At 37.6% G+C, this 22,095-nt stretch overlaps 1 protein-coding gene across 2 annotated transcripts in view; it reads left to right on the top strand.

Moving 5' to 3' along the window:
- Nucleotides 1-22,095, top strand: part of PHTF2 (putative homeodomain transcription factor 2) — a 91,286-nt gene that overhangs the window by 37,228 nt on the left and 31,963 nt on the right. The window contains exons 3-7 of one of the 2 annotated variants that reach the window (XM_073000710.2): nt 4,407-4,463; nt 15,588-15,657; nt 17,808-17,966; nt 18,642-18,807; nt 19,413-19,577. In XM_073000710.2, the coding sequence (XP_072856811.1) occupies nt 4,407-4,463; nt 15,588-15,657; nt 17,808-17,966; nt 18,642-18,807; nt 19,413-19,577 (617 nt within the window). The remainder of the gene's footprint in view (nt 1-4,406; nt 4,464-15,587; nt 15,658-17,807; nt 17,967-18,641; nt 18,808-19,412; nt 19,578-22,095) is intronic. The other variant, XM_073000711.2, reaches the window with a different exon arrangement.

Raw genomic sequence — 22,095 nt, 5'->3', positions numbered from 1 at the left:
TTCTTCGCTATCTGGGCGGGGAAAACCCATAGGAACGCATTAAACTCCGTTTAATGCGTTCCTATTAGGGAAAAACTCACCGGTAAGCGAAGAATCCTGGATCCGGCCGCCATTTTCGCTGCCCGGTAAGTGAGGGCAGGGCGCGAAAATGGTGCAGGCGGCCATTTTCTGCACCCGGCGGCCATTTTGGAACTGCCGATCAGCTGTTTCCAAAATGGCCGCCAGGTGCAGAAATGATTGCAATGCGATGTTTAGCCTATCTAAACATCGCAATGTGATCGCATTAGCGACCCCAAAAAACTGGTCGCTGTGCGGATTTGTTGTTAAATGGTGCGCTCGTTAAGCGAGGCACCACTGTATAGGATATGGCATCTGTACTCACAAATCAAATCCCATCCAATAGCTCAACATTGCCTTGCATTATCAAGGAAAAAGGATGCCAAGCTTTTATATAGCAAAGGCCAGGCTGAATATTGATGACACCAGCAGTAAAGATGGTTTGCAGGATCCTCTCTTGTAGTCATTCCCACTCACAGACACCAAGCAAGGAAAAAATCCAAGAACCTGACTCCTTTTCCCCCAGTCCATTAACAACTTTTAAAATAGATAAATATACTTACTTACCTTTTTCCTCAGTCACTCTGATGGCAAATTATTCCTGTATTTAGGTTGTTGTTGTTTAATCGTTTAGTCGTGTCCGACTCTTTGGGACCCCATGGACCAGAGCATGCCAGGCCCTCCTGTCTTCCTAACACAAATATTTTTGATAAAATATAGATAAAAATAAACACTTCATTAACTATACATACTTATGTGAACTAAAACAGTCATCTAATTTTAGAATAAATGTACAGAACAGTTCATTTTAATGCAATGTATTTTAAAAGGAAACACCTTTTTATTTATGAATAAATTTTAAGGTATATTTATATTTATACTTCTGCAAGGCATTGCACTTGGCTCTTATAATCACAACAAACCTGTGAGGAAAATTGGGCTGGTATATGAAAATAATAAAATATGAGAAACAATAACTTTTGTTGGATGCATCCAGAAATTTGTTAACAATTTAATAAAAAATAAGAGGGGGTTGTATTCAAAATGACAGTTGCAGATGACCAATAATAATTATAAATTGCAGTAATAATTACTTGTGTTGGATATATAAGGAATAATAATACAAGGACTTTGACTTTTATTTTTCAGTCAAAGAAAAGCGAAGCAGGTTGTAGCAGGAAACATTTCCTTTTAAGGAAGCTGTGGATGGCCTTTGAAAAACAACTATTAAACACTCTACAGGCTGACAGAAGTAGTAGCAGAAAGGAGGGGAGGAGGAATGGCTTTTAAAATCTGAAATTAGATCTCTAAAAGTACCTGTCCAAACTTCTCCAAATTTGAGACAGAGCTACATTATGCCAAATATGGTCATAATTAAAGAACTCGTTTAAAAGTTATAACATTTTGTTTGGACTGTCCCTTCTATCAAAAATGGCTCACAGAATGTTGTTTTGACTGGTCTAATGTGTGTCTATGTAGAACTGAGTGACATTGAATCCAGTGATTCTCTAGGATAAGGTCCAGTAACATTACAGTGGCACAGAACATTTTATATCCATAGATTTGAATAAAATGACTTATTTTATTCAGTATATGTACTCCCCTTACATTGTACAACCTTTTATTTTCCAAGTCTGTTCTAACCTTGAGGGTGACTGAGGTCCCATCGTTTTATCATCCAAAACATCTCCCAGTGCTATTTACAATCTTGACAGACAGGAATTGCTTCATAGAGTTATGGAATTATGTTAAGCACTTGTAACTGTATCTTCAAGTGGAATTTAAGAGTACTGTATTTTCTAAAATCAGATTTAACCGGCAAGAAGAGGATTATAATATTGCAAGACTGTATAGATAAAATCAAACACTATCCTTTAGTGGAGAAAAATGAGTTGGTTTTCGTTGTCTATGCAGTATCTATGCAGTGATCCTTGATTATTGAAAATCTACCTTTCTTTAAAAGTTTTAAATTTATATTTTATATTTTCAATTCTGCTTTGTTGAGAAGATATATTTGCAGTTATACAGTATTACGATTAGTGTGAAGAGTTCTGTGACATGTCATATTTTTGGCAACCTTTATTTGAATTCATAAGTAAGTAAAACATGTTTTTGAATAATCTGGTGAGAATTACATGTTTTTATTTTGCTTGGAAAGTCATATTTTGTTTTTATTTTTTTAAAGAAGTGTTACATCCTATTTCTACTTAATTTTGTAATGAACATTATATCTTGGCCATATTTTAGTTGTCAACAACCTTCTTGCCAATTTCAACATACCAAAAAGCGAATGTAAAATTACGGCATTTTGTTCAAGAGTTTGGGGGAGCAGATTTTTAATAGTGGTGATATTTTGTTTTGTAAATTATGTGAAGTTAAAGTGTCACCCCGAAAGCATTGTAACATTTAACAACATTAAACATTTAACAACATACTTGAAAATTAATCCAAGTATGACCATTTTAGTCTCAAAATGTTAATTTGATTCCATCAATACTAGCACTTAGGGACTGGAAGTGAAGAATAAACCTTTTAATTTTTTATGTGTGTGTATAATCACAGATTTTTAAAAATTGGGTGCTAATTTCAGAAAAAATATAAAGTCATAATTTTTGTTTAATTGGTCACATTTAAATAATTTTAAGGTCATCAGTGATTACATATTTCTGACATTTTAGGTTACAGAAATCTTTGTCTTAATTAGGATGCTTCTGTAAGGTTAAATTAGGCCAATAACTGTAAGCGAACCAAGATCAGAATGGAAACTGAAACCTATTTTCTATAACTATGCATGTGAAAGTTTTTTTTAAAAAATCCATCTCCATATTTTTTTCTCTGTGGCACCAGATTGGCTCCATTTCTGTTGCCAACCACCTGTATTAGAAGAAATGAAGGGAGTTCAATGTTAATATGGCTGAAAAGACAAAAATGGAGTATATAGAAATAATATATGGATGTGAAAGAGGAAGTTTTTATGGAAAAGTAGGCAATCTTGGAGAAAGAGTATGTCATTTTTTTAAAAAATGTGAAGTTTAAATTATGCCATAAAAGTCTTCCGTCACTCTTTGTAAAATGAAGAAATCCAGGATTTTATCCTGCCTTTTGGAGTCTCTTCAGACACAGTGTTAAACTATGTTACTAGTGTTAAGCTTGGGACTATTCAAGTTTCCTTTCCTTTCCTTGTGCATAGTGGTTGTTTATTCTTTAGTTCAGGAGCAAACTATAATTTTCTGTTTTTACTGACCCTAGAAACTGACAGTTCATTCAGAAACCAGAATTGCAAGAGACAGTGGGCTTTTCTTTGCCCAAAACATAGTTTGCTGGATTCAGATGAAAATAGCAAGTCATTGTGGAATGAAACTATGAATGTAGCATGAGAGCTTGATGCTTGTGTGTGCAGCTACCTGATTTGAATAGTTTTTCTGTGCTGCTTTGCTAGTAGTATATTCAGTTCATCGGATTAAGCATTTATGCTAATAAAACCAAAGCACAAGGAAGTCCAGATTCTGTCTTCAGATCTATCACTTGTAGGATCACAGTCTTCCGCTGTGGTCCTTACCACATAGTATGCAATGCTAAGCAATTTCTTGATAGCATAGTATGTCTACAAAGCTTGATAGGATTTTAAAGTTCTATGAATGGAATACAATTCTAGAAGTGTTGTTGTGATTTGTTCCATGTGTTCTTTTTGAGGACCGTTCTTGAAAATGATCTGAACGCAAATAATTTGTTCAGAAGGCTTCCATCTCTACAGTTAATTGGAGCTCTTATCTGAGGACTCAGCCATATACACTATGAATTGTGCAGTGGAGCAGATCCTGTAGAATAATCAAATATGTTAGTCCTAAGATTCCTGTGCAATAAGGTTTAGCAAATCACATTTATACTGCACATTATCTTATCGTTGACCATGCTAAGATCTGTATGTATGCAGATATTTATCTAGTAAAGATTATAGTGTACCGTTACCATATTTCTTTATATTTCTCAGCATTTTGTAACTTGTTCAGTGGCTACATACCTAAGTATTATCATACGGTTGAGTTGGAAATGTACAATTCGGAATTATCTAACTTGCTTAATCAATTATAATTATTACAGATGATGCATAAGTAGGGTGGAGTAGCAGTTACATAGACTTTTAAAGAATCATATTAAATTAATCAAATACATGTGTGCTGAATCATATCTTCACTACCCGGCCAGTAATAATTTTGTACTTGGCATCTGAGACTGATATATGTATTTGTCGCTGTACTTTTTTCTGATGTGATTATGACTTTACTGAGGAAATTGCTGCATCATCTATTTTATAATCTAGTTTTAATTGTGACTTTCCTCTTCTTTAGATTGGGGCATATGACCAACAAATATGGGAGAAATCCGTAGAACAACGAGAAATCAAGGTAAAATTTGTTTATTTTACAGTGGACCCTTGAATTACAGACCGCTTGACTTACAGACTTTTTGAGTTACAGACTTCTCTGGCCGCAAAATGTAGGTTTGACTTGCAGACTGAGATTTGACTTACAGACCAGAAAAAAACCAAAATGGAACAAAAACGGCCTTTTACGGGATTAATCAGTTTTCAATGCACTGTAGGTCAATGGAGACTTGACTTACAGACTTTTTGACTTGAGAACCGCCTTCCAATACGGATTAAGTTCTCAAGTCAAGACCCCACTGTATATAGTTCTTATATAGCGAATTTGTAGTTTCCTGTCTTCAATAGACTTGTTCCGCATCAGTTAGTTGGTAGAGAATTCCTGTGCAGAGGATACTGGGGTGCTGTGGCATATTCCATGCATGGTACGAATAGGATATATTAGAGTAACTCTTCTGTGAAAACCATGTGCATCCAAGAATATGCAGAACACGTTTCTAGGGGATGTCAGTAAGGACAAACTTCTAAGCAGTTTTTTTTCCCTATATTTTCTTGTTGAGGAAACCCAGTATGTTCTGAGGAACCAAGTGATTCTGAAAACTTCAGTTTGAACTCCACTTATGTGTTGAAAGTCAGAATTTATTTTAAAGAGACTATGTAATGGAATGAGAATAAAAATGGATTGAATCCAAATTTGCACATACTAGGAGTAGACTCACTGAAATTTATGGGAGTTCAGTTAATCAAGGCTAAGCTGTGTTCCATTGTTTTCCATTGATCTTTTCTAAGTGTGAACCCAATTCAGCAGCTATATCAGTTGTTAATTTTTGTCCCTGTTTTGTTCTCTGTTATATAGTTTTTTCAGTAATACTTCGTTACTTTCTACAGATCTGCAGTATTTTTCTCAAATTTAAATTATTTTTTATCTTTCTACTGAAACAAAATATTTATTTATTTATTTAATTTGTATGCCGCCCACACTACCCAAAGGTCTCAGGGCAGCTTACAACATTTAAAATACAATAAAAAGTCAAAACAATTAAAATGGAATTAAAATATAAACTCTAAAAATTGCCATCGGACCCACAGCTGATATTATTTCAATTAAAAGCCTTCTGGAATAGGAAGGTTTTGACCTGACGCCGAAATGTCATCAGCGTTGGCGCCAGACAAATCTCAGTCGGGAGGGCATTCCATAGTCTGGGGGCAGCTGCCGAAAAGGCCCTTTGTCTACAAGCCGTCCCTCTCACCTCCTTAAAGGACGGCTCTTTCAAAAGGGCCCCCTGGGTAGATCTTAATTGCCGGGTAGGTTCACATGGAAGGAGGCAGTCCTTCAGGTATCCAGGGCCCAAGCCGTTTAGGGCTTTATATGTCAAAACAAGCACTTTGAATTGGGCCCGGGCAGCAACTGGTAGCCAGTGTAACTTACATAAACGCCATGGGGCAGAGCAACTGTCCCCCAGTACCACCCTCTGGACATGGTCAGCCAGGAAGAAGTGGAACCACTGTAAAGCAGTGCCCCCAACTCCCAATCCAGGCAGCCTATCCAGAAGGACACTATAGTCGATGGTGTCGAAAGCCGCTGAGAGGTCCAGGAGTATCAACAAGGTCACAATCCCCCTGTCTCTCTCCTGGCAAAGGTCATCGTACAGGGTGACCAAGGCAGTCTCCATGCCAAAACCCGGCCTGAAACCCAGTTGAAATGGATCCAGAAATTTGTTTCATCCAGCAGGGCCTGGAGTTGCCCAGCCACAACCTGCTCCAACATTTTACCCAAATAAGGGAGGTTCGCTACTTGTCGGTAATTAACCACCAGCCTTGGGTCCAGGTTAGGCTTTTTAAGGAGTGGGCGAATTACCGCCTCTTTCAAGGTGGTAGGGACCACTCCCTCTCTCAAAGAGGCATTCATGGCCTCCTGGACCCAGGTGCGAACCCCCCTGGCCGATCTTCCAATTAGCCAAGATGGGCAAGGGTCGAGATTTGTGAGATTGGGGGACATTCTTTTCAACTAAGAATTTCTTGTTTTATGGAAGATAGCCGTATCAAGAGTTTAGATTGGATAAGCTCAGAATATTTTCTTGTTTGGTGTAGATGTGATTCACACATACAGGAGTGAGCATTCCCGCTTTCATATTGTTTGTTTTAATATTTTAAGCCACTTCGGGTCTTCTTGAAGAGAAAGATGGGATATAAATATTAAAAACAGCTAAACGTAATAGAGGGAGCCTGACTACATGTTTCTTTTTGAGAGCTGCAATTTCCAGTGCTGTGATAAATATTGGGGTTTTTTAATGTTGCTTTAAACTACATGCCATATGACATGCAATACAGTGGTGCCTCGCTTAACGAGCGCACCGTACAATGACGAAATCGCATAGCGATCCCTTTTTGGGATTGCTAATGCGATCGCTCAACGTTTTTTAGATAGGGCAAAATTTGCTTTGCGAAGATCGGTAAGCGTTTCGCTTACCGATCTTCGCAAAACGAAGCCCAACGATCAGCTGTTCAGCGGCGAAAATGGCCGCCGGAAGCCCGGAAATGGCCCAAAATGGCCGCGCGCAGCGTTTTTGCGCCCTCGTTAAGCGAGGGGAGGGCGCGAAAATGGCTGCCGGCCATTAAGAAGCATCGCTGAACAGTGAGTATTCGGCCCATTTGGAACGCATTAAACCATGTTTAATGCATTCCAGTGGAATTCCCTGCCCCGTTCAACGATGCTTCAGCATAGCGAAGGTTAATCCGGAACGGATTAACCTCGCTATGCGAGGCACCACTGTATTTGTTCCTTTACAATTTTATTTGAATTTTATCAGAAATCATTGGCTTTCATACATTTGCCTTTGTAGTTCCAGTTTACTTTTCTTCCTTTTTCATCTTGTCATTATTTTGAACAGTTTATGAAATTGGTAAGTACTTGACCATGAAGATTTGTTTTATGCAAAACAGCTTTTGTAGATTAACAGTGTCTCTGCATCTTAGTGTGGCTAACAAATTCCCAACAATATCTGATAAGCGAGGACCTGTTTCAACAGCACCTGAATGCTTTTGCATCCTTTATATTGAACAAGCTTTGGCTTCTATTCTGTATGACTTTGTGGTGTTCCTGCCTAACTTCATGATCTAACTCTGAGCAGGACTGTGCTGTTAGGTTCATTTCTAAAGATACACAGAAATGTAATGTTTGGATTATAAGTAACACTGCTTTTTCACAGAGAGTACAAAATTTTCTGGAACTGCTTTCAGATGTTGATCAGATGTTGTCGTGCAGACTGCAAACAATCTGTTCCTCTATATATTTTTAATAAATTCAATTTACCAAAAATCATCTTTTTGCTTTTCAGGAACTAAATTGGATAAAGCCATTAGAATCCATTTCTGAAAATCCTGCACTGTCAAAAAGTAATTTTTAAAAAATTGATTCATTTTATATTTCTAGTGACTGAGGTACTATGAGAAGACTAGTGTTTCCTAATCTTTTTTTCCTTGGAGGAACCCCTAAAATATTTTTTTATATTCTGAGGAGCCCCTCACCTTTGGAAATACATATAGGCCATGAACATTTGATAGTAGGGAACAAAATTAAATTACTGCTAAATAATTATAAAAATATATTTATAAAAGGCTTGCGTATAAATAAGGTTACACTTTGAAGAAATAATTCAAATATTTGTCTTTGGGTTTTTTTCATATTTTCTAATCTTGCCTTAAAAATACCAAACAAGTCAAAATTAAACAGCAAAATGAATGTGACATCCAAAATAATAAAGTTTGCTTCTGTTGTTTCCTCTTTGGTTCTTACTTAGGCAGCAGCCAGCTGAGAGCACAGCTGCTCTGCCCTTTCTGACATGGACTGCAATGTCCCCACAACCTTCCAGCTTATGAACTACAAACTTCCAGTGTGCAAGTGCCACATTTTCCATACCAGCAGCCTTTTCTGAATTAAGCCCCTGGGCCATTGTTGAACAGAAAAAGAGTCATAGCAAAGCCAAACAGCAACTTTCCCTGCTGATGCAAGCTATTCAGTGAAACTTCTGTGCCCTTACTATTTCTGAAATGCACCAGCTTGATGACTCTAGATTTCCCAACCCCAAGTATACAATTTTTTTTGCCTTCCTAAAGCAGCAGCATGTGACTAATATAATGTAGTAGCCGGGCGAGATGAGGAGCAGCTCATGGATAGCTGCAGCAGCAGGCACTTCAGTGTAGCATCTGCACTGGTGTAGTGTCATTTGACTTACTTGATGATATTATAAATCCCCAGGCTGCAATGTCAGACATCACCCTCCATTCCTCTCTCCCTAAGCCCTATGCCAGTCAGGTGAACCTCCATCTTCCTTCATAAATCACTGGCGATGGTTCCTGAGTAATCCCTGCCTTCCCTTGGCTGGAGAGTGTTCTGCCATTGGCTGGTGGTAATCCTTCAGAAGTGAAGGTTGGCAGATCTCTACTTCAGCTTTAAGGGAGTGGAATAGTTTAAAGTTTTTGAATTATTTTTGCATGATTTCTTGCATAACAATTGACAGTGTTCTATGAAACATCACTTTGTAATCATTGGAGAAGACTGTAGTGCCTAATGGCTTGTTCAAGAAGCAGTGGAATGAGTGAGATTGCTTGTCAATAGACAATAAGCCATATTTGCAACTTGCTACTTACCTCGCTGTGCAAGCAGTCATTTGGCACACACGTCTGTCTCATTCTCCATGTTGTTTTCTACTTGCTTGCACATTTTTCAGCGTGACGCTGGCAGATACCACTGTACTTAGCAGCACCAACAAGGAAAACATAGCTGAGTAACAAGACTTTTGTATGTGCCTTATCTCTTTTGGCAGATGGAAACTGAGGAGTGACAGAACTAACCAAGTGATGTACCTGCTGCATGTGTGTTCATTCTTATTCCCAGCAAAAAAAAAAAAAAAAAAAAAAAAAAAAAAAAAAAAAAGCAGTGATGTAATGGGGGAGGGAGATGAGTTACTGGATTGGAAGATGGGCAGCCAACACGTTTCAATTAATTTTTAGGAATTATGACTCTTCAGTAATTTGCTTCTGTTGAAAAAAATGCATTAACAGTTTCCTTTTCGTTGTTGCTGCTCTGAATTTGCTATTTATTTATTTATTTGTTACATTTATAACCCGCCCATCTAGTCGTACCGACTACTCTGGGCGGGTGACAACATATCAAATCTAGGTACAATTTAAAATCATAACAACATATTACTAAAATCAATGATCCAGATGGCAGAAGGCACAGAGAACAAAATCAGACAATGGATGGAGGAAAGGCTTGCTTGAACAGCCAGGTTTTCAGCTGGCATTTAAACTCTAGTAACTTGGAGAGAATATGAATAGTATCTCAGTCTGCTGTGGTGTGGACACTAAATTGTTTTATAAATTTTGCTAACTCTTCAAAGAAAAATGCTGTCTTTCTGAGAGGAAATATTTCAATCCTCTTACCATTTTAATACCTCACTTGTTTTAATTTACAGTCTGTTTGAGTTTATATCTGATCCAAAAGTAGCTTATAGAGTAACACTGAGACTATATTAACAGAAGTTATGCTTTTATTAAACAGTGAAAGCATTAAAATGATTAAAAAGATTAAAACTTTTAAGCCTTAAAATGGAATAATTAGATGAAATTGTTAAGGCAATAGAAAAATAAGGCAGAGTTTTCTGCATATCCTCTACTTTGCGATATGCTTTTGATCAGAACTGAGCATATAGTTCTGTATCTGGGCATGCCATTATTATAAATCTTGCTGCTTAGTCTTTCTATCCAATTTCTAACAGGTTTTAATGTTTTTTATAGTAGCTCTAACAACATTCAATACATTCTTCACTATGAACTCAGCATGTTTCCTGAGACTTAATTCCAACTGTTAGTCAAACCTGGAATAGATCAACTGAACTTATGTAAGTGTTGACTTACTAAAGTCCCACTGACTTCAAGGCCCAGAGTCTTTATCGTTTCATGGCAATTATGGAAGCAATATGCTTTATTTAGCTGTCTGTCTATTGCATGGCCAGACACGTCTGGATTGCAGAGATGGTTGTGTGCATAGGTGTACGACAGACAGATACCAGCCAAAGCCAAACACTGCTTGCATGATTGCCCTTACAGGCATAGCATTTTGTACTAGGGTTTTGGCCAAGGAATGTACTCTGATTCAAAACTGCAATTGAATTTAAGCCCTTGGTCTCTTCATTAGCCTGTTCATAACCCTTCAATAAGTATGTACGTTTATTTGTTTCTGAATTCTTTGCAGTAGTAGATTTTACCAGATTGGGAGCTTTCTGTTTTACCAAGAAATATCAGCAGCTGAAACTGGCAGTGATTGAAAATCTCCAGTCCCATAGATACTCTCATAAACAGTGAGTCTCCTTATCAGTAAGGAGTCAAGTTTGTCTTTATATCAAAAGGAGAGGAATATCCTTAAGTTCCCTTAGGACACAACCACAGCAGCAGTATTTGCCTTAGTGATATTGTCTGTATAGCAAAACAGCTGCTACAGGACCTTTCTAGCTAACCCACAGCAACTAGAAAAGGCCATATCTTCTGTCAGAAATCCAAATTATCAGTATATTTCTACATTGCTATGTGTATGTAACTTCTGACTGATAAAGAACACTCTGAATTAGACAGTATGAGGTGACTATTAAGGACCAGCGCTGAGAGAACGCATCTCATGCCAGAAATTAATGTTTCAGTGTGCACATCTTTGTTTGTTCAACTATTCAGGAATTTTTCTGCTTTATTTTAGTACTGAATGTCTTCATTGTGTAATTGCATAATTGTGTGTTTGTGTTCTCCTGCTGCTGGTTTTCAATTTTTGTAGTTGTTTAGTTGTGTCTGACTCTTCGTGACCCCATGGATCAGAGCACACCAGGCCCTCCTGTCTTCTACTGCCTCACGGAGCTGGGCCAAATTCATGTTGGTCGCTTCGATGACACTGTCCAACCATCTCATCCTCTGTCGTCCCCTTCTCCTCTTGCCCTCACACTTTCCCAACATCAGGGTCTTTTCCAGGGAGTCTTCTCTTCTCATGAGATGGCCAAAGTATTGGAGCCTCAGTTTCAGGACCTGTCCTTCCAGTGAGCACTCAGGGTTGATTTCCTTCAAAATGGATAGGTTTGTTCTCCTTGCAGTCCAGGGGACTCTCAAGAGTCTCCTCCAGCACCACAGTTCAAAGGCATCAATTCTTCGGCAGTCACCTTTCTTTATGGTCCAGCTCTCACTTCCGTATATCACTACAGGAAAAACCATAGCTTTGACTATGCGAACTTTTGTTGGCAAGGTGATGTCTCTGCTTTTTAAGATGCTGTTGAGGTTTGTCATCGCTTTCCTCCGAAGAAGAAGGCGATTTTTAATTTTGTGGCTGCTGTCACCATCTGCATTTATCATGGAGCCCAAAAAACTAAAATCTGTCAGTACCTCCATATCTTCCCTTTCTATTTGCCAGGAGGTGATGGGACCAGTGGCCATAGTTTGTTGTGGTCGACACAGTCAAAGGCTTTTGCATAGTCAATGAAGCAGAAGTAGATGTTTTTCTGGAACTCTCTGGCTTTCTCCATAATCCAGCGCATGTTAGCAATTTGGTCTCGAGTTCCTCTGCCCCTTCGAAATCTAGCTTGCACTTCTGGGAGTTCTCGAGCCACATACTGCTGAAGCCTACCTTAGAGGATTTTGAGCATAACCTTGCTAGCGTGTGAAATGAGTGCAATTGTACGGTAGTTGGAACATTCTTTGGCACTGCCCCTATTTGGGATTGGGATGTAGACTGATCTTTTCCAGTTCTCTGGCCACTGTTGAGTTTTCCAAACTTTTTGGCATATTGAATGTAGCACCTTAACAGCATCATCTTTTAAGATTTTAAATAGTTCAACTGGAATGCCATCACCTCCCCTGGCCTTGTTGTTAGACAAGCTTTCTAAGGCCCACTTGACTTCGCTCTCCAGGATGTCTGGTTCAAGGTCAGCAACCACACTATCTGGGTTGTCTGTGATATCCAAATCTTTCTGGTATAATTCCTCTGTGTATTCTTGCCACCGCTTCTTGATGTCTTCTGCTTCTGTGAGGTCTCTCCCATTTTTGTCCTTTATCATGTTCATCTTTGCACAAAATTTTCCTTTAATATCTCTAATTTTCCTGAACAGATATCTGGTTTTTCCTTTTCTATTATTTTCCTCTATTTCTTTGCACTGTTCATTTAAGAAGGCCCTCTTGTCTCTCCTTGCTATTCTTTGGAAGTCTGCATTCAATTTCCTGTAACTTTCCCCATCTCCCTTGCATTTTGTTTCCCTTCTCTTCTCTGCTATTTGTAAGGCTTCGTTGGACAGCCACTTTTCTTTCTTGCATTTCCTTTTCTTTGGGATGGATTTTGTTGCTGCCTCATGTACAATGTTACGAGCCTCTATCCAAAGTTCTTCAGGCATTCGGTCCACCAAATGTAGTTCCTTAAATCTGTTCTTCACTTCCACTGTGTATTCATAAGGGATTTGGTTTAGATTATACCTGACTAGCCCAGTGGTTTTTCCTACTCTCTTCAGTTTGAGCTTGAATTTTGCTATGAAAAGCTGATGATCAGAGCCACAATCAGCTCCAGGTCGTGTTTTTGCTGACTGCATAGAGCTTTTCCACCTTTGGCTGCAGAGAATATAATCAATCTGATTACGGTATTGCCCATCTGATGATTCCCATGTGTAGAGTCGCCTCTTGTGTTTTTGGAAAAGAGTGTTTGTGATGACCAGCTTGTTCTCTTGACAAAACTCTATTAGCCTTTGCCCTGCTTCATTCTGAACTCCAAGGCCAAACTTTCCTGTTGTTCCTTTTATCTCTTGACTCCCTACTTTAGCATTCCAATCCCCTAGAATGAGAAGAACATCTTTGGTGTCAGTTCTAGAAGGTGTTATAAGTCTTCATAGAATTGGTCAGTTTCAGTCTCCTTAGCACTGGTTGTTGGTGTATAAACTTGGATTATGTGGTGTTGAAAGGTCTGCCTTGGATTTGTATTGACATCATTCTATCATTTTAAAGATTATATCCTATTATAGCTTTTCCCACTCTTTTGTTGACTATGAGGGCTACTCCATTCCTTCTACAGGCTTCTTGCCCACAATAGTAGATATGGTAGTCATCTGAATTGAATTCACCCATTCCTGTCCGTTTTAGTTCACTGACGCCCAGGATGTCAATATTTATTCTTGCCATCTCCTGTTTGACCACATCCAGTTTCCCAAGGTTCATAGATCTTACATTCCAGGTTCCTATGCAGTATTTTTCTTTGCAGCATCGGACTTTCCTTTCACTTCCAGGCACGTCCACAGCTGAGCGTCCTTTCGGCTTTGGCCCAACCACTTCATTAGCTCTGGAGCTACAGTACTTGTACTTGTCCTCTGCTCTTCCTCAGTAGCATGTTGGACGCCTTCCGACCTGAGGGTCCCATCTTCCAGCGTCTCATCTTTTAGCCTTTTGTTTCTGATCATGGGGTTTTCTTGTCAAAGATACTGGAGTGGCTTACCAGTTCCAGCTCCAGGTGGATTGCGCTTAGTCGGAACTCTCCACTATGTCCTGTCCGTCTTGGGTGTCCCTGCACGGCATAGCCCATAGTTTCTCTGAATTACTCAAGCCCCTTCGCCACGACAAGGCAGCAATCCATGAAGGGGTTTCAATTTTAATATCATTTAAATGTGACCATAAAATTTCTCCTTGGCTTGTTTCATTGGAAACTTACATTTTACTTTTGTTTTTATTGGTTTAGAGCGAGTAGTATTGTAGCTTGATTGACTGTGAATGTAACAGAATTATTTAAACTTGTTTTAAAAGCAGTATATGTTTAATCTGAATCTGTATCATTAAAAAAAACTTCTAAGTGTCCCAAATGGGTTTGACTCTCCTAATTTTACCTTTTCATTCTAATTTTAAGGTGTTTTACAAAATGATTTGAACAAATCAGTCAGTTATTTGGGGTACTAATCATATTGAACTGCCCTGCTAATTTTCCCTTCAATTGTATACTGAGTTTGGTAACATTTTTTTCTCCAAAGTGCAAAGTTGTTATAAGTATGAATAAATTCTTTGAACTACAACGCAATCTGTTTGTGCAATTATCAATTTCTTTGAAAATGTATATTATTTGTAGCAGTAAAGATTTATGTTAGTGTCCTGTTGAGCTTCTAATGAACAGAAACATGTTTTGCCATAGTAAAATGGGCTTGTACCATCTGCACAAGCATTGCCGTTGCACAGGTGGAAGATGGGTTTTCTTTGTGAAGATTTCTGTTTGCACAACAGCAACACTTGGAACAACATGTGTGTTACTATGCTTGTGGGACTCTGTGAAGTGACAGCTAAGCAGGATGTGCCCCCAGATTTCTGATTTAAAATTGGCCCATATTTCACAAGACACATACTTGTCCTCCTAGGGGGAGGACCATCATGTATCAATCTGACCACATTTTAGATCAGGCCTGTATTTAGTTTATATACTGTATATTATTTTGTCTAATGAATGAAGCTTCTTCGAAAACAGAAGGACAGAATTAAAGAAGGATCAAAACAAGTATCTTGCTAACTATTACAAGCATGTGTATGTGGACTGTGGCTGCATAACTTAATTGAATTAACATCCTTTGGTGTTGGGAAAAATATAATAGAAGTAAATGTAAATTAATTTCAAGTCCTATTGTGCATTTGAGAAATTGCTTTCCCTGTTTCTGACATTGTTTAATTTTAGTTTGTAATGATAAAATGTGTTGGATCCAGCCCTTCCCCTGCCAGTTGGTGTGTTCTCTGAATAATGCTAAGGATGCTTTGTGTATGTTCAATGTTGCCCATTTCCTGCTTCCTCTACAGCTACTGCTGCCATCACTGATCCTTTGCTGGAGGGCCCAAAGCCCTCTGGAGGAGGTTTTCAGTAAAATTGAAAAATCAGTGTATTCTTTCCCACTGTAATACCTCTACTAAATGAAATTTATGGAGGCACATGCTGGTTTCAGGCCGTTGTAACTTGGAATATTTCTTAAAATGAATTTTAAGTTTCTAAATCAGAGAAACTGAGAAATAAAGGTTTGGCACAATCAATGACCCTTCTGATTTTTAAAAAAAAGTTCTTGGGAAGTAACAGTTACAATGTAGTATGCTTTTCCTGTTACAGGGTTTGAGGAACAAGCCAAAGAAAACTGGACATGTAAAACCAGATCTCATAGATGTTGATCTTGTAAGAGGTAGGGATGGATCTCTTGAAAACAGGATGTAACATTAACCAGTATGTCAGCTTACATACTACAGTGTATTTCAAGCTATGCTTTTTCTTGTTGGAAATAAAGATATATCCACAGTGGGTTAATGAATGCAAGCAGTGTGAACTAGAGCCAGTGCCTGAATGGTGGCCAGTGTTTCATAGCCTAGATGCACTCCAGTTATTGAACAACAAAGAACAGGTGTAATAGAGGAGTTTAATGGGAAGACTGCAATATATGTGATCAGAGCATAGGCAAACACAGCTCAAATACATGTATTTTTTAAAGTCATAGATAACCTGGATTGAAATGTGACCTCACTAATAATGGCATTTAAAGTTTTGCTGCTGTCTTGAGTGTGTATTTTAGCTTCAGTACAACCACTCATAAATTCTGTTTACTGAAAATCCAGTAAAGGTAGTTCAGTTACATATAGTTACTGAAATAATTTGCAAATACCTGAAATCTGTTCAGGAATATATCAGAAAAAGTTAATGATTTTTTAAATATTATGATAACATTTAGAGTAAAAAACTAGAGTCTTGAATACAATACCTTTTATTTTTTGAAATTAAAAAAAATCACCCAAAGGATATTTAGATTGAATCCAATGAACTGCCTTCATATTGATTGAACTAAGGGAAGCCATAAGAAGATGTAGGACTGGCAAAACAGTGGGACTTGGTATCCAAATCAGGCAGATGAAACATTTTGGGCAAAATATAAAGGAATGGCTCGCTCCTTCAACTCTTTATTAACTGCTGGACAAGAAAACAGATTCCAAAAATGTGATGAAAGATTAAAGTAATCACTATACTGAAGTGAGGCAAAGAACCATCAGACTCCAAAAGCTACAGGCCAGTCTCTCTCCTATATTCCACTTAAACAAGGTGTTTGAATGAATGATATTAAATCATTTAAGTCCCTAAAATTGAACCTCTTCTAATTCCAGGATCATAAGGCTTTAGACTTGACAAGAGCTGTGGGGCTCAAATTTTAAATCCATCCCAGCATAAAATAATTGGAGTAGCATTTGTCAACCTTACAGCAGTGTATGAGAGACTGTCCACCATCAATTGCTGCTTAAAAAGCTCTGCCTGCGTATTATAAGATAATTGACTAAAAAAATATATTCACCATTCTACTTCTAAAAACATGCCAAACAAGTGGCTGTAGTTCTTAATTAATCATGCAGGATTATTATTGGCTTCCTGAAGCCTACCCCCACTGAAAATGTTTTATTATTTGGCTGGCATTGCCATTTCAGAAGTAAATATTGCTAGAAAATAATGAACAAAATAAGGTAATACAGCACCATGGATATCAACCCCCTGCACACATCTCTAGCTGTAAATATTAAACCAGGCTAGGCTAAACCGATGGAGAGAGGGGGAAAAAGCAACCTTCCTGAATGGATGAAAGCTGAAGAGTATCTCTCACCAGGACAAGACTCTACGTGAACCATCTGGAAAGTCACTTACTAGACTCCAAAGTTAAGTAGGATGATAAAAGAATAATCAAGAAAAATGGGGCTACTTGAAGACAGGGCAAAATTTCTGGGACTGTGGAGAAATTCACTCTATGCAGCACTTATGTACATGCAATTTATGCCCCATCTGGTGTACAGTAGGACTTTTGTATCTACAGGATCAGTATCCACAGTTTAACTTATCCATGGTCTGAAAATATTAAAAATATTAGAAGAAAAATATCAAGGAAAAACATTTTTACATGTATTACCAGAACCAGCCACTAAAGGGAGCCAGAAACTGTGATATGTATACATAGTGAAGAATACATAGCATGGCTTCTGCTGCCGTCTAGTGGTCAGTGTTGGTAATGCATGTGAAAATGATTCCCCCCCCCTGTTTTTTTCCTTTTAACATGGTAAAAGGAAAATATATGTATGATGAACTCACATAGTTCATCATATAGGAAGAGACCAATTTCATAACTCACATAGGAAGAGACCAATTTCTTCCTCCACAGACAGCTTTCTATTGGATTTTTTGCATTTCTTTACATCCATATCTTATGTGTGAAAGAGAATATTTAGATTTGCATTTTAGAAAATTAGGAACTGAAAATCCATTGTAGTGCAAAGCAAATAAGTAATTTGTTTTTCTTCTCTTTAGGCTCCGCCTTTGCTAAAGCTAAACCAGAAAGTCCCTGGACCTCCCTGACTCGAAAGGGTATTGTTAGAGTTGTGTTCTTCCCATTCTTCTTTAGGTGGTGGCTACAAGTGACATCAAAGGTTATTTTCTCCTGGCTCCTTGTTCTTTATCTTCTGCAAGGTACAACTAAAACAAACACTACACCATAATAAAAGCAAACACTACACCTTGTTTTTTTGAGTCTAAATCAGTCATTGTCATTTATTCCTTTAAAGTGTTAATTACCTGAAAAGTAGAAGTTGTAGTAAAAAAGAAAAAAAAACCTAAATTACAGCCATTGAAGCAATAATGAAGTACTGTGACTGTGTAATAATAAGAAAAGGGATTCTGTTCAGTAGGTATAATTTTGGCACTGTCTGAAAATATCAGAGATTAACATAGAAAACAAAATCTGGTTTGTATTAATGAACATACATTCCACAGATTTTAGCTGTAGAAGGTATCTGTATTTGTATAGGGTATAATATTAATTAGAACCTTTATTGGACATTTTATAGACTTCCTGTTAATCACAATATTTTCCTGTTAATTTTTTTAAAATACTTGATAATAGAACAATATGCAGCCTAGTTTAAGATCCACTGATATTAATAACAAATTTAAACCCTTATATCTTCTGCATTGATACAAAATGCTTTATTTTAGTTTATGTTCATTTCTGGCTTAAGTGAACAATGGTTTCGAGAAATAAGAGTAATTTTTTTTAGTAAGCAATAAATCTGCTGTTTGTTTAATTGTGAATTATTGGCATAACATAGTGCTTTACTTTTTCTTCTTTACTTTTTCTTTCAAAAGTTGCTGCAGTAGTATTGTTTTATACAATAGAAGGCCCACATAATATACCTCTGACTGAAGTAATAGGGCCAGTATGGCTCATGTTGCTCCTTGGAACTGTGCATTGCCAGATTGTTTCAACAAGAACACCTAAACCATCTCCAAGTACAGGAGGCAGAAGGAGAAGGTACAGTTTGTGCTAATGTTGTGGGCCCTTTATGAATGCATTTGCACTGATATAGTTCAGGGAAATACCTAAGTATTCCAAAGGCTTTGCTTAAAGTCTGATATTATATGCTTTTAAAAATTGGATTATATTGTCATTTTTATGAAGTTCTGAATTTCCTTTTATTTGTATTGTCCTTTTAATAAAATTTTATTATAGCCCCTAAAAATTGCAGTGTTTGCCCTGTAAAAATTGTTATGTTTGTTAAATTACACCCAGGACACGTTAGTATCTTACATTGGAGAGTAAAATAATATAGTTAAATATGTGCAAAAGCAAACACTGACTCTAATCCCCTCAAAACTAAAATGACTAAACAAAAGCTTAAAATGCATAATGGAGAGGATTAATTTATGTTCATACATTTTTTATTTTGGGGGGCTGGTGATGTGTAGTTCATAGTATTCTGTTCTTGGGCAGTGAAGAAAAACAATTCTCATATAGAATATGAAAGCATTTATTAAGCCTAGTGTTTGTTTGCATGCTTATAAGATCACTGACCATGTTTTAGTGCTAGTGAATGACATTTACAAGAGACTTTCCACTTTTAATCTCTTCTGATGAAGGAAATTAAGGAAAGCAGCACATTTGGAAGTACATAGGGAAGGCGATGGCTCTAGTACTACAGATAACACACAGGAAGGAACAGTGCAGAGCTACGGTACAAGCACCTCTTACAGTATTGGCGCTGTCTTCCGAGATATCTGGCATGCCGCTTTCTTTTTATCAGGGTTTGTATTTTATTCAAGGCTACGTTTGTCTTAAAGATGCAGTATCCCTTTTGTGACCTCATAAACTTTAATCTGTGTTTTCAGCCTTTGTACATTCAGCTAAACATTTTTATGTCTGATTTATAACTCTTCGATATAACTGTATCACAATATTTTGGCACCTGTGTTCTCCATATTATTGCCAGTAAATCTCTGATGACTTGGATGAGAATTTTTTTGCACAAATCCAAAGGTCAAGAAGAAACAAATCCTCAGGTTCTGTTCTTCTGACCCTGCTTGTTTTGCAGTGCAGGATTCCTTATTCTGTCTTTGATAATATTTGTGGTTCTTCAGTGGGGTGGTCTTCAATCTGTCCAGATCCAGGATTCCTGTGTAAAGTGAGCCTACAAAGTGGAGCCCACTTTTGGTTATTTTCCCAAATTTATTTGAAGATGTAAGGAAAAGTATTATTTACTTTATCAGGCTGATATTTCAGTGACTACATAATTGAAGACTGATGTTGATTCGAGTCTCAATTCAGAGATCGAATATCATCATGCATTTGCTGTTGAATTTTAAACTTTACCAAATAATGACAGTTGGTTTCTTAAAAATCAGTTCACATTCCAGAAAAGATCTTTTTAAAAAAATAGCTTAGAATAGGGCTGAACATCCTATTACTTACACCTGTGAACAAAAGACAATTGGTGTAAATCTCAAGTTGGTGTATAGCAGCAGGCCTGCCCATGCTAACTTCTTAACTTACAGCAATTTGCCAATGAGATCTAAGCCAGTTGTGTTTTGCTGATGTAAAAACCCAATAAGATTTTGACCAGAGCAATGGTAATTTTTTTAAATCTGGAAAGGGATAGTGTAATTTACTTGTATGTTTTGCATATTCAAATTGTTATACTAATCTGTGTCATACCTGTTATCGTAAATAACTGTTATTTGTTGAAAACTTAAATTACTGTCTTTGTGTATTACAGTCATGTGGAAAAGAAAGTACACCCTTTTTGAATTTTTATGGTTACCAGGACATAATAAAAATCATGTGGTCCTTAGCAGGTCTGAAAATTAGATACATACAACCTTGAATAAACAACAGCACATGACATATTACATTGCATCAGGGTTTATTTAATAAAAATAAAGCCAAAATGGAGAAGCCATGTGTGAAAAACTAAATACACCCTTAATGCTTCCATAGAAATTAAGAGGCTAAGTAGCAGCTAGGTGCTGCTAACCAAATGCCCTTGAGTAATTGATCATCAGCAAGTGTGACCATCTCTATAAAAGCCGAGGTTTTAGTAGTTTACTGGTCTGGAGCATTCAGGTGTGTGTTAACACAAGACCAAGGAGGAAACACATCAGCAATGATTGTGAAGAAGCAGTTGCTGCCGTCCATCGTTCTGGGAAAGGTTAAAAGGCCATTTCCAAACAATTTAAAGTTCATCATTCTACAGTGAGGAAGATGATTCACAAGTTGAAAACATTCAAGACAGTTGCCAGTCTTCCCAGGAGTGGACGTCCAATGAAATTCATCCCAGGATCAGACTGTGCAGGGTCAGAGAAATTGCAAAAAAACTCAAGTTGCATCTCAGACTCTACAGGCTTCAATTAGCATGTGAAATGTTAAAGCTCACGACCATACAACTAGAAGACTGAAGAAATATGGTTTGTTTGGAAGGGTTGCCAGGAGAAAGCTTCTTCTCCCTAAAAATAAGATAGCAGCAAGGCTTAGGTTTGCAAAGTTGCATTTGCACAAGACTTCTGGAACAATGTCCTTTGGACAGATGAGACCACAGCGGAGATGTCTGGCCATGATGCACAGTGCCATGTTTGGCGAAAACCAAACACAGCATATCATCTCATACCAACTGTCAAGCATGGTGGTGGAGTGGTGATGATTTAGGCTTGTCTTGCTGCCCCAGGACCTGGGCAGCTTCTGTCATTGAGTCAACTGCAGATTCCTCTGTATACTAAAATATTCTAAAGTTTAATATGAGGCTCTCTCTCCAATAGCTAAAGCTTGGTCAAAATTGGGTCATGCAGCAGACCAGCGCTCCCAAGCACATCAGCAAATCTACAACAGAATGGCTGAAAAAGAAAAGAATCACGGAGTTGCAGTGGCCCAGTCAAAGTCCAGACCTCAACGTGATTGAAATGCTATGGCCTTAAGAGAGCTATGCATAAACAAATGTCCACAAACCTCAATGAACTGAAGTAACATTGTAAAGAAATGTGGGCCAGAATTGTTCCACAGTGGTGTGAAAGACTGATAAAATCATTCAAAAATTATTACTTTTAAGTTATTGCTGCTGAAGGGGTTTCTACAAGCTGTTGAATCATAAGGTGCACTAAGTTTTTCACACATGGCTTCACCATTTTATTTTTGTAAAATAAATCATGACACAGTGTAATATTTAATGTATTATTTTTCATTCAAGGTTGTACGTATTTGCCTAATTACCAGACCTGCTAAGGACCTGATGATTTTTATTATGTCCTGATACATAAAACCATAACATTCAAAGAA

This window comes from Pogona vitticeps, chromosome 5 (genome assembly GCF_051106095.1).
Source record: "Pogona vitticeps strain Pit_001003342236 chromosome 5, PviZW2.1, whole genome shotgun sequence".
Lineage (NCBI taxonomy): Eukaryota > Metazoa > Chordata > Lepidosauria > Squamata > Agamidae > Pogona > Pogona vitticeps.
This window is presented reverse-complemented; position numbering and strand designations above follow the sequence as displayed.